The sequence below is a fragment of the Pristis pectinata genome, chromosome 2 (genome assembly GCF_009764475.1).
Source record: "Pristis pectinata isolate sPriPec2 chromosome 2, sPriPec2.1.pri, whole genome shotgun sequence".
In the NCBI taxonomy this organism is placed as follows: domain Eukaryota; kingdom Metazoa; phylum Chordata; class Chondrichthyes; order Rhinopristiformes; family Pristidae; genus Pristis; species Pristis pectinata.
The window spans coordinates 57481138-57494427 of NC_067406.1; the positions used below are offsets into that span (position 1 = coordinate 57481138).

At 38.1% G+C, this 13290-nt stretch overlaps 1 protein-coding gene across 3 annotated transcripts in view; it reads left to right on the top strand.

The window, feature by feature from the left end:
• Positions 1-13290, top strand: part of mtus1b (microtubule associated tumor suppressor 1b) — a 123317-nt gene that overhangs the window by 71038 nt on the left and 38989 nt on the right. For all 3 annotated transcript variants that reach the window (XM_052009340.1, XM_052009346.1, XM_052009334.1), the window contains exon 7: positions 9910-10142. In XM_052009340.1, the coding sequence (XP_051865300.1) occupies positions 9910-10142 (233 nt within the window). The remainder of the gene's footprint in view (positions 1-9909; positions 10143-13290) is intronic.

Here is a 13290-nt window from a genome sequence, read left to right on the forward strand (position 1 = left end):
CTGTCTTGAATCCGTCAATGAATCCTTGACTCGAGGCAGGCATGCATATCTGGAGTTTGTCTTAATTCTTCATTGTGGTAATGAAGTAATTGGTGTTTCTTCCAAGGTGGATCCTGATACCTGCCTCTAACCTACTGCTCGTGTTTTGAAAAGTGAGCACAGTTGGTCAACCAGTAAACTAATGTTGGTCAAGAATTCCAGGACTTTTGGGGAAAATCTCATTACAAAATGGAGGCGAGAATTCAATACTTCAGTGGGTCCAGCTGACCTATTTTTCTTTCGTTTACTCTTATGCTCTGTGATCTTCCTTTCAATGGCTGTGGTAGCTAGCCACAAATATTCAGTCCATTGAATCTGCAGAGAAATAAGTTATTCCTGTCAACTGGTTGGCCTTGGTACCATTTTTACCCTGAGCTTTCAGCTGTCTTCACCTAGACTCCAGTTTCTTGATTCTGTTACTTCCTCTTGGTCATAGAGCAATGCAGCACAGAAACAGGACCTTTGGCCCATCTAGTCCATGCCAGCCTTGTCCCATTTCCCTGCATCCAGACCAAAGTGCTCCATGCCTCTCATCCATGCACCTATCCAAACTTCTCTTAGGTTGCAATTGAACCTGCATCCACCACTTCCACTGGCAGCTCATTCTGCACTTACACCACCCTCTGGGTGAAGTAGTTCCCCTTCAGATTCCCTTTAAATATTTTGCCTTTCACCCTAAACCTATGACCTCCAGTTCTAGTGTCACCCAACCCAAGGGGAAAAAGCCTGCATGCATTCATCCTATCTATACCCTTAAATGCATCTATTCAATCATGAGGAGTTCCTCTTTCTTTGGGGAAAATATTGATTAATTCGCAATGGTTCATCAACTGTCATGAAAATTGAATCAGTTTTGGATACCCTTGTAAGCGGACTTCTAATTTTGCCCTATAAAACCATTTTAGAATCTTGGAACCACTAAGACTCAGCTGTGGCTCTTTTTACTGGGAAGTGAATACTCTAATATTTTAGATGAACACATTTCAATTTATGTGCTTTATCAGTAGTCTGTTTTTAGTGCCTGAAGCACTGCTCATTTCTTGCAACCTGTTATTTGCTCTGTTTACAGCATTAGATTGTGTCTAACCTTGTTGAGAGAATGAGGTTTTTCATAGCAGTTAGCAGAGTATTATAAACTTGAGTATCCAAGGTTTTTTCTTTCAGTTCAAGTAGGTATAACCAATATTTCAAAGATCAAAAAGGAAAAATGACCCTGCTTGAGTTCATTGTTTTAAATGAGAGTCCCCTTGTTCTTCAACTTGCCACCAATTAATGAATTGCCCTCATTTCTCCTTTACACTCCAATGTGCAGGCATTCAAGCCTAATCCTTTTTCCCATTTTTGCTTGAGGTATTGTCTCTAGTTCCTATCTCTGTCAATCTTTTGATCCTCTCCTTGTCACTGTACTGTACTCTCATTATTCTCATGATTTCCAAAAGTGCTCCAGACTTTCATCCTTCAAGCCACCACTATTTTCAGTGTGTCATTTCCTCCTTGAAATAAAAATACAAAATGTTAGAAATTACTGGAGTGAAGGAGCTTCAATAAGATGAGAATCAATTTGCATCTCAAGCACCTTTTTTAGCTTTATGCATGTTGATTATTTTCTCGATTCGTGAAATGTGATTTCCACACTAGTTGTATCTAATGATATCCTGATGATGTAGTCTATCCCTCTTCCTCCATGTTGGACAGCAGGTCATTCCTTTTTTCCATCTCTCCTGTGGGCTCCTTCTGTGGTATTCAATTAACTCCTTGTCCCAACAGTTAATTTCCTTAGTGTCTGGCAAGGAAATGCTGCTCATAGTATGACTTAAATAGAAGGTTTTGGTTGAATAAGTAGGGAGCAGATTCTCTAAGTTTTTGTGCAGTGGACATGATATTCTTCATTCTCCGAACGAAAATGAAGTGGGTGGTAATGCAGGATCAAGGTGCAGATGTTTGTTTCCAGGTGACAGATTGGCATGTGGTATTTAAAATCAAGCCATAAAGCTTGTATCAGGGCATATGACAAGTGGAATGCAAGCAGATATACAAGCTGCTCCTCCATTTGAGAACATGTTTGTTCTAGCAGTTATCTGTTGGATTGGGAGGTGAATACACACACTTTATTACTCATGACTAGTAATGACATTTGTCATCTCTGGACTTGGTTGAACAAAATTGTATATTGTTTCCAAAGACATCTGGGCAGTAACACAAAATGGCGCACTTGTGCAGGGTCAAACTTTCCTGAATGAAACCAAGTTTTGTTATTTCCAGTGTGATCAAAGTAGACTCATTATCATTAACATACTTATGCAAAAATGGCTTTCAAATCAATTATGTTCATTAATATTTCCATGCTGGATGTGACAACCGAATGGCTGATGATCTGAAGTCACTGAATTTAGAGTCCTGAAGGTTGTAATCTTGCAAATGAAAAGATTGAGTGCTTTTTCTTGAGTTTTGGATTAATAGCATGTGCTTTTTGTTATTACAATGCAGCCTGAAGTATGTTTAAAGAAACCAGCACAGTAAGTTTGTAATTTTATTGAATATTTTGTAAAATTAGTTTGAATTTTAAGGCCAATATTGCTGGAGTTTGTAAGATTTTGTTCAGAATGTTTAATGATTTTTGTGAAGTGCTCAACAAAGAACAAACTTCAGTATTAACCATCTTTTGAAACTCAAGTAGCAAGACCATGCAATATTCCTTAAAGGCTACTCATTGGAATTCATTTTTGTATTTAAGATTTTCTGCATGAGTCAATGACTTCAGATTTCTAATTTTGAACCTTTCACTGAGATAACCTTTTGCTTTGGATTTTTACTTGGAAATATCATATGTGAAATCTTCTATGATTTCCAACCACCACCCGCAACCCCCCCCCCCCCCCAAAAGCAAGTAATGATAATGTGATGCTAACGTGATGTCTAATATTGCAAAAGGAATAGATCTCAAATTTTCCATCTTTGGTGCAGGTGATCTAATATGCATCCAATTCATATGGCACATCTTGGAATGGAATGGACTTGAATTATAAGGTCAGGAGAATGTTAATTTGAAGGTGGAGTAATGCATTATCCCCTTCCAGTGCATTGAAATAGAGCAATGATCCTGTGCTTCAAGTGAGAGCTCAGACTGAGCTTTCAAGAGGCTCCTAAAGACTGCACTTTGTGTATTTAGAAAATGGTGTGGCATTTGATGCAAAGGAATTTGATACTTCAGTAAGGAACGATCGTTCGGTGTTGTTTTTAATAACCTATTGTTCCTTTTGCTCCAGAATGAATCTGTTGTAATTAAGCTGTTGATGCAACTTTTAATTAACATTACCAAGCACTGTCCTCATAGGACATCAATAAGTTGCTGCTGTCTGCCTTTGGGTGCTGCTGGTGGAGCTGTACTGAGAGGTAACTGGGTGGTTGAGAGCATAAACAGCTTTTGCCTCCTCATACATGTCCATGGCTCCCAGCATGCAGCAAAAGTTACCATTGTTGTTTGCCTGGAATATGGTCTGTTGAATTGGCTGGAGTTTTCCCACGTTTTTGAAACATTTATTCCAATGGCTCAACAATGCATGGATTTTCATTGTAATGAGTAAACTGCTGTCAATTCAATGGATGTGCATATTGATGTGATTTAACTTGAATAGTACATTGATCGTTCCCACCCAAGAGAAGTCTAATTTCATAGTCTGCTCATGCCTCTGCTTAATAGATTCTTGACTGTTCTGCAGCACCAGAAGTTCAGAGGCATCATTGTAGTTATTGTATCATTATTTCTCAACAGTTTTAATAAATTTGCGTTGGTAGTTGCTTCCAGTGTGTATGGCTAATGCCAAAGGTCAGCAAGTTCGTTTATTCCTTTGTTCTCTCCCAAGTGACTTCTGAAAGGAAACAGATGATGTAACTTTCCTAAACTGCTGGGAACACTTCTTCCTGCAAAATAAGGTTTCAGTTTGCATCATGCAGGGACTTCAATGAAATTAAGTGCTCTTGTCTATTTAATATATTCTCTTTTTCACAAAGATCTAACCCATGTTAGAAATCAGATTTGGCTGATGTGTGTTGAAATGAAGGACAATGCTGCCATTTATTGTCCATCACTAATTGCCCTGAACGGAGAGTGTTTAGGGCTGACTACATTGGATATCGTTTCACATGCCAGATAAGGTAAAGGTGGCAGATTCTCTCCTTTGAATGATATTCATGAGCTAGGTGGGTTGTTGCAACAATCTGCTAGTTTCAGTTGCTGTTACTGATGTTTTTAAAATTCCACTTGATTTAATTACCCTTAATTAAATCTCCAGCTGTCATGGTGCAATTCAAATTTCTCAGATAAATTGTCCAGATTCCTGTCTCCTAGTTCACAATCACTGTTCTACCACCTGATTTGAACCTCCTGTTCAAAAATGCTAGTTATCCCTTTTTGTTTGGTAGAATTAACTAATATAGTTCCAAAATTTCATGCTGAACTTCCTGATTGCACATAGTTATTCTACCTGTGGTAAATTGAAGCACAAAGATAGCATTTAATTTTGTTAAATTTTTGGCATTTGGCAAGAAGCATTGGATTCATAATTACATGTTTTGTGTGATTTTTATTTTTTTGTCAATGCATTAGTGTGCTTGAACTGTTAGAGCTAAACATTAAACGATGTGAAGTGTCCAAAAATAAGACTTCTGGAACATTCCCGCAAATCATAACTTTCCATCTCTGTCACTGAGACAGGGCGTGGGACTAAACCTCAGCAGATCTGTAGCAGGAAACCTGTTTACAGAACAATAAGCTTAGTAAAGTGCCAGAATTCCTTTGAGGAATGTAAGAAATTATTTTTCAAAAGATTAATCCAAAGCCTTGTATTCATATTTTTAAAGTCACTTTTGACAGAGCTGATTTTAATAAGTATAATATTTTTAATATGAAGTAAAACCAATTGTTTCAAACCTGTCATTACAAATAGCTTTTTTTTCCAGTTTTAGTCCCTACCCCCCCCACCATGCTTGTTATGACAGATTAACCATGAAACAGCAGTGCAATTTGGGACAGGCTTGTTTTGATTCAGTGGGAAGGTTTGCCGACTGCTTAGTCTTTGACGGTAGAGGAAATCTCTGCCAAATGGATATATCCCCCTTTTGAATACATCTCCAATTTGAAGCAGCATTTTCATTTTTGAATTCTAATTTCCTTCGGATATTGTGAAATAACGTGTTTTGTGTAGCTTGACTGTGGTGATGGGACTTGTACTGTGATTGCAGATGAGCATGATTTCTTCCTTCAGCTTTCCATTATCTGGATGAAATGTTCTGGAGTTCAAGAATATCCTTAACAAAAATCCGTGTCCAACTGACAGTGAAGGGCTTGCTCCAAAATCTTCAATTTCTGTCAGTGCACAGGAAGAACACCATTGTTTTTCAGAGAGGTTTGTGATGCATCTGGGGTGGGAGTTGAGTACTTGATTGCAAATAGTAAATGTTGTGTACATATTTGTAGCATGCATATGTCTATGTAAATGAGTGGTGATATAGAGCCATCAGTGATAATTAAGGCTTTGACTGTATGTGATGTTATTTTGAAATACTAGGAAGAACTTTTTTCAAACATGGATATGGGTATTTGAGCAGTTTAAAAGGATGAAATTGACTTAAACTAGGTAACTGTCCCAGAATACAATATCATGCACTTTGTTTTGATTAAAAGCACTTCCCCAGAGCAAAGAATCTTTTCTGGAAAAGAACTGAAGTTTGTGAGAAGTAATACTTAAGCTGTTAGGAAAAAATTAAATTGTGATTAATGTTTTAAATTTGTTTAATGTAATATGGCTGTGATGTACCAGCTCAAATGAGCTATGTACTGTGAAAGACCAAATTTGGCAATTGCATCACTTTTCAAATGCATTAAGATGAACTTCCCCTGAAATTGTGCATTAATGCAGTGATGGCCTTTAAATACTACTAAAAGTATGAACCATCTGTGTAATGTATTGGGAAGATTTTGGTACTAGGTTTTCATGTTAGAATTTGAAGCTATTGCAAACTGGTTTAGTGCACAGCATATTGAAGTTGAGTTTCTGTCCCAGTGTAGCATACAAATGTTAATATTGAATAGTCACACTGTTTTAAAGTTTCACTTCCTTTTTGTTGGAGCTAGTTTCCAATTGCTTTTATTGTACTTTTAGCATTGAACAAAAACTAGCCTTGATCATAATGAGATAATTGCACACACTTCCAACTTTACAACCCACCACCCCAACCATTTACAAGAAAGAACTGCCTGACCAGCTGAGCACCTTGGTGATAAAATAGAGCAGTTTTTACCCAATATATGGTATAGATGTGTAGATGCTAGGGTGTAGAAATACTGGTGATGGTGAACAGGTTGGGGAGCATCTGGGGTGGGGGGGGGGGGGAAGAAGGGAAATGGGGTAGAGGGTGTGGGTGGAGAGAAGAGAAGCAGTTTCAGCTTAATGCTCCATTAGAACTGGGTTAGTTCTGATAAAAGGTCTGTAATCTGATTCACCTTTTTTACCCGACAAGAATTGCCCTGCAAAATAAAATGCACTTGATCTTGTACCAGGTGTTCAGTTCATCTAATGTTCTGTAACAGAAGTGTGACCCCACCCTGCCCCCTTGGTTCCACCTGACTTTTAAATCCCAGGTACTATTTCCCTGCAAGTATTCAAAAAAGTTTTGAACATCCATGTGAAAACAAAAGAATAGTCTATATTCTGAGCGGTACTAGTTTTAAATAAATGACTTGTACAGTCCTCGATACTAAAGAAGCTTTTGTTCCTTTGGGCTAACCGGTAAACTCCACTCCCCTGTTCTTGCCACAGCCTAAAATCTTTCTGATTGTGTATCTACTTGGCTTTTAAATAATCCCTGCATCTGTTTCCACCACCCCTTCAGGCACTGTTTCAGATCACAACATCTTGTATAAAAGAGAGATTATCCTTCAGTTCTCTCATCCTTCCGGTTATAGTCTCTCCTGTCAATGAAGCTGTTACATCAATTTTGTTCAAACCCTACAATTTTAAATATTTTGAAATCCTCCTTTAACCTTTTACATTAAGAGAATTTCAGCTTCTCTAGTGTCTGCACCTGATTTATTTCTCTTCTCTCTCCCTCCCCCGCGCCCCCCCTTCCCAGCTGCAGTGTTATGCCATTTGCCAAAGTGGGAACTGTTGAATTATGAGTAATTCTAGAGTCCCGATGCTCATGCTGTGTGGAAATATATAGGGACTTTCACTTTGAGGGCATGTTGGTACTTCATCACATCTATTACTAAACCTTTTGAAGTGCATACAGTTTCCTTGAGCACCATGAATATTTACATAGAAAATACTGGATTTCATGCATATTTTAGTAGTGTCTTACTGTCATAGACTGCAAATGAAAAGTGCAGCCAGCAATTGCAGTAGAAAAACTTGGTTCCACTGGGCTAACTAATAACTTGTGACAGTAAATTGGATATCTATTAAATAGTTGGATGATCTGTATATAACTGTTTACAAATTTATCAAATATTCCTACGGTAGCATATATGTGGTGATAGCTGGTTTGATTAAAAGTAGGCCGTTTATTGCAATTGTAAGTGTCGAAGTGATATCACTAATTATTGCTGGCTTATGGAAATGCTAAAGAGATCAAAGAGTGCAGTATTTAACTACAAAGGAAGATTGTTTGATAGCCTGCACATGCACGAGTTGAGAACAAAATGTTCTCTGAGTCATGGAAATTTCTGTAGCATTGACAGGGTACATCCTGAAAGCTGCTTGCCACAACAGGGATGTAATCATGGGATCAGGGTTTATCCATGTTAATTTTTGTAGTTCTCTACCCTGAAGACTTATTATGAATCACTGAGTATGTTAAAGGTTGAGAAAAAGATAGTAATATGGTGATCGAGTGGAAAAAGCACAATGTTATTGCAGCCATGATTTTGAGGAAATCAAATGGTCCATTTGGAAAACAAATATAAGATTGGTAGATAGTAGTGCAAGGATACATGTTGGAGCATACAAAATTACACTAATCTCACCTGAGATGAACCATCGGTGTAAGTAGCTATATTTCAATTTATTTGAAGTCTGTTACTGAGGAGATGGGCTTTAATTTGGTCCATAACTGATGATGAAGGAACAGCATGTCCAAGTCTGGATAGTGAGGCTTGAGAAGTATAACTACTGTCTTTATTCTAGGTGGTGGAGAGGGTTGAGAAAGTTTGTTGTTAACCAATTGGTGTGTTGCTGTATTGCAATCACAGTGCAGGTAGTGGATTCAGTGTGTGTTTCAGTTGATGGTTTGGGGTGCCAATTAAGTGGCATCCTAGATGGTTCAAATGGTTTGGATGTTAAAATTCTATCCATGCAAGCAAAGACAACAACTTCCATTTGTAGTCCACTGCATTGAAGGATGGAAATCAACAGTCTAAGTGTTGTTCACATACTTTGGAAATCCAGTGCACATATATTTGAAGAGTACTTCTGGTTGTGGGTGGTGGTGGGAATATGGGTGTAAGAGACTGAAATTGAGACAATGGGGAAGATTTTGCCATAACGTGTTTGTAAGAAGCATCTTGTGATTTGGCTTGTATTTCATCATTTTACAATGGCAAAAAATGAAGAGATGATTAAACTTACCGGTATTGGTCTCAGTAAATGTATTGGGTAGTACCTCCATGAAATTTCTAAATCACTATGAAGAAAATATCATTATACCTAGTTCATTCACAAAATTGCATTAGACTGACATTTTGATTCTAATTTCAATGTAATCCATTGTTTAAGAACTTTGAGGAATGCTATCTGTAGAATTGCACTGACTATTTATGGAAATATGTTGCTTGCGGTGAAGGATTTAAATTTGCCACAAATAGGTAGCTGCTGTGATTAAAATTGGGATGTGAAATCAAAACCATTGAGGACTGAAATCTGGACTGAACACAGGTGTATGTATTAAATGTTGTTGAAACAAAGTTGATCATTGTGTGCATCTAGGTCTAGATGAGGTAAATCAGTTGCTACCTTGTTAATAACTGTATAAATTAACTTGATATTTTGGTAATACAGTTCTGACATGATATGAATTTCCATCTATAACATGTAAGTGGCACTGTTTTTCTGACTGCCTCGGATGAGGCTGTGGTATGGTGGACTTACAAGACTTGGATTTGTTATATGGACTATTTTCAAGTAAAGCTGCATAATAAACATTGTATCACACTGCAGTTTGTTTCTACTTCTGATAAGCTAGTCCTTGTCATTCCTTGTTAAAACTTCCTCAGATTAACTCTTCAGCAAGCTCTCAATCATCTTCACTTCTCCACCCAAAAGCATAGATTTGGTGTCTCAAAGGATAATATATATTTAGCTTTCATTTCACTTCTCACAAAATACTTTCCCAATTTTATTCCACACATTGGATTTGTGCATCTTTTGCATCTTTCTAATGTGAGTAGCAGCATAGGATTCTACAGTGTTAGCATATGGGCTTTGTTAAACTTCATATCCAGATAAAGGACAATTGGTCCAATGATATTTGCTATGTTTAGGTGCCGTAAGGAGAATCTGCTGCACTACTTTACATTGCTGCACAATGTTGTATGTATTTTATAAGTGTTTGATACAACTGAGTGGCTCTTAGAACTGTTCATTGAGAGATGGGGCCACCCATTAACTAGATACAGTAAGTTAATTTCAGCAAATTACTTCCCCGAAGAATATGGGTTGAGTGTGGCTTTAACATCTGAGAGGTTAGTTTTTTTCCTAACAAACGTTCATTTTGTTTGCACAGTCAAGAGGGTGAAACATATTAAACTTTGTGTGAATCTATTTCATCAAACAGGATTGTGCAATATTAGTGATGCCTGTGATTTTTATTTTGTAGCTGATAGAACTTGGGTAAAGTCTAGCTCCACACAGAAGACAGGCTCCCGAACTAATCTGTCAACCCAGGCCACAGATTTGCGCTCCATCGAGAAGAGGACCCCTGGGCTGCTACACTACAAAACTACATGTGAGAAGCAGGTTGCCTCAATTGCAAAGCTGAAAGAACTATTAAAAACAAGTAACCAAAGATGCGAAGCTATTGCAATAGTGGTTCAGTGTCTTCAAGTCCAGGTGAGAAATACTTGAACTTGATTGCCGTGGCTTTTTCAATGTTAATGACTATGGGCAACTTAATTTTACATCTGTTTATTAACCTTAACTCCTTGGTCGTGGTGAATTTTGCTTAAAAGGTAGTTAGTTGGTCTTGAATTATTCATGCATGCTGCTGAGTTGCTCATTTTTTGTTTTGGGATTGGGGTGTCACACAAAGCCAGCATTTATTGCCCATCACGAATTGGCCTTTAGTATGGTGATGAGTCATTAGCTTGAGCTACTGTTTCTTACTGGTGGAGGTACATTCAATGGCCTTACCATTGCCAAGTTGCCCACAATCAATATTCTTGGGGAGGGAGGGGCAGTTCATCATTTGAACATAAACTCATTTAGGCCCACAATTTAAATATGCCTATAAGTACAGATCAGAGGTTTGATTATCCTCTAGAGTGACACCCTCGGCCACAAGATGGGAGAATGAGTACAGCGCTAACAACTCTAGCAAAGCCAATTCCATCTTGTTCAAAGCAGCCTGCTTGATTGGGACCCTATTGACCAGCATAAATATTTATTTCTTCTGCCATTGGAGCACAGTGGTTAACATTTACAGATGTGCTGGTGTGAACAACTGTGACAACACATCTTAAACCTGTGCCCTTGCTACTGAGAAGGACATGGAACACAATCACCTGCAGATTTCCCCAAGTCATTCAATATCCTGACTTGAAAATATATAGCTGCTCCTTCGACACTGGGTCTAAATCTTGTAACTTCCTACCCAACAATGCAGTGGGAACATCTTCACCAGAAAAGTTGCAACAGTTCAAGAAGGTCTCTCACTGCTGCCTTGAGGGTAATTTTCATGGACAATAAAGACTATATTCTGCCGATGCTGGAATCTGAAGCAGCACAAAATGCTGGAGGAACTCAGCAGGTCAGGCAGCATCTACAGAGGGAAATACAGTCAGGATGAAGGGCCTTGATGCAAAATGTCGGCTATTTATTTCCCTCCATAGATGCTGCCTGAGCTGTTGAGTTCCTCCGGCATTTTGTGTGTTGTTTCTTGGACAATAAATGGCTTTGCAGTTGTCCTGATCCTGGAAACTATATTTTACATATCTGACCTTTGGTATGGAAGGAGGGATATTGGGGGGAAAAAATAATTGAAGATGGTTCGTCCTAAGATTTTACTTTGGGCAATATTTTCTATAGCATTTTTGAGTAAAAGTTCAAACAGTGAAAACTTTGCCTTTTCAAAAATTTGTGACTTCATCTGTATTTTTAAAAAAATCATTAAGTTGGGAAATGTGGATTTAGAATGTCAAAATAGTCTTGGTAATTTGTGTGTTTATGGTGAGATCTTGCCAAATTGGCTGTATTTTCAATTTGCATGATGCAAGTTGCTGGGCAGTCAGTGATGAAGCTATACAAGGCATGGTGATGAGCAGATGCTTAGGATATCTACATGTGCTAGCTTTTCGGCTAAATTGTGGGATAGTTGAAGGTAAGACTGCTGCACTGGATTTGATTTTTGAGACAAAGACTTGACATTGATCACTTGGTTCAAGTGGTTTCCTCTAAACCATCAGATCTTGTGCTGAGAGTAATGTAGATTTTTGTTGTTCAGTCCACATTGGAGAGGAGTTGAAACCAGGATGAATTCCATCATGGTAACATTTTAGGGAAATTTGGGTAATTGTTCTGCTTCTGGTGTACTAAATACACAGAAAATTAATGTCCTACTTTACATTTCTGCCTGCTTCAGTGAACTTGATAGTGTTGAGTGTTGGCAACATCTTTTGCTGGCTCTAAATTTTAGCACTTGCATAATTGATTTAACTAAGATTTGTTCAGCTGCTTTTGTTGTCATGCATCTTAATCTGGGACTTGGCCACTGATGCTTTAGAATGTTGAGAAGTTTGTTTTGAAATTGAGATCTCTGGAACCCATTTAAGCTTTCTATGCATTATCCACTTGGAAGTTATTTGTGCTCTATGACACTTGTGGAAGGTGAAGTGGAGGAACTCTGAGAATTTTTAATGTGCGTTCTAATTCCAGTTTAAAGCTAAATTGCAACTTTTGGATTTGATTACCCCATTATTAAGATTTTAGTATACTGCCTGGTTTTCTTTGAATAAATATAGATTACAGGCATTGCTTTTCAATTAAATTTAGATGTCCCTGATTTAAGTTTTTAAATTGAAATCCCATCTTTGAATATTAAGAGCAGAAAATACTAAGCACTCAGCAGGTCAGATGGTATCTGTGGAAAGAGAAGCATCCTGCACTTCAAGTGACAACTTTGTTTTTACAGATGGTGTCTGACCTGAGTGTTTGTAGCAGTTTCTTTGTTTTTCAGCATCTGCAATTTTTTTCATTTTGAATATTTGTTTCACCACAATTGACCAGATTAATATGCTAACTGACAAAATCTGCCTCTTTTATCTACCTCTAAAGCCCTCTAACACTTCACAAATTCAAACAATAAGTATTTAAGTTCTGCCTGATCGAAAGCAGCAAGTAGTACATGGGCATTGGATTGTTGAGGGCCGAGGTCAGTTGGGGTGGGGGGGGGGGGGGGGGTGGAAATAGCTTGAGTTTTACATTCAGCTCAAGCTGAATCCTAAGATGAGGCAAAATTTGTTTCTTTCACTAGAATACAAACCTCTTCATGAATTTGTACCTCACAGTTGCAAGGCAAATGGGAATAGCAGATTAAAAGTAGCTGATAGTCTTCTGCATGTGCTGCACCTAAGCAGTTAAACTATTGCGGAGCCTTGAGCCAGTTAGTATATATTTTTTTTAAATTGCTCTGAATTCTGGTTCTGAAGTATTTTGGATTGTCATAGTTCTTGGGTGCATTGCTGAATACCTTTCTGTTCAACAAATATTTGCCATTACAATTTAGTAGATACAAAATAATTTTTGGAACACTTAGCAGTATTTCAATTCCAAGGGCTTCACTTTTGCAGAACTGCCATATCATGTCCTTCTCCCTTGTAAAGGGTGTGCTCAAAGCTCCCTTGGGTAGGAGAAACATTCTCATTGATGCCTGGGAATCTGGCCCGTGACTGCAGGTGGAGAAGAAATGCATGAGAAGTGCTAGAAGAACTCAGCAGGTCAGGCAGCATCCATGGAGGGAAATAAGTAGTCGATATTTTGTGCC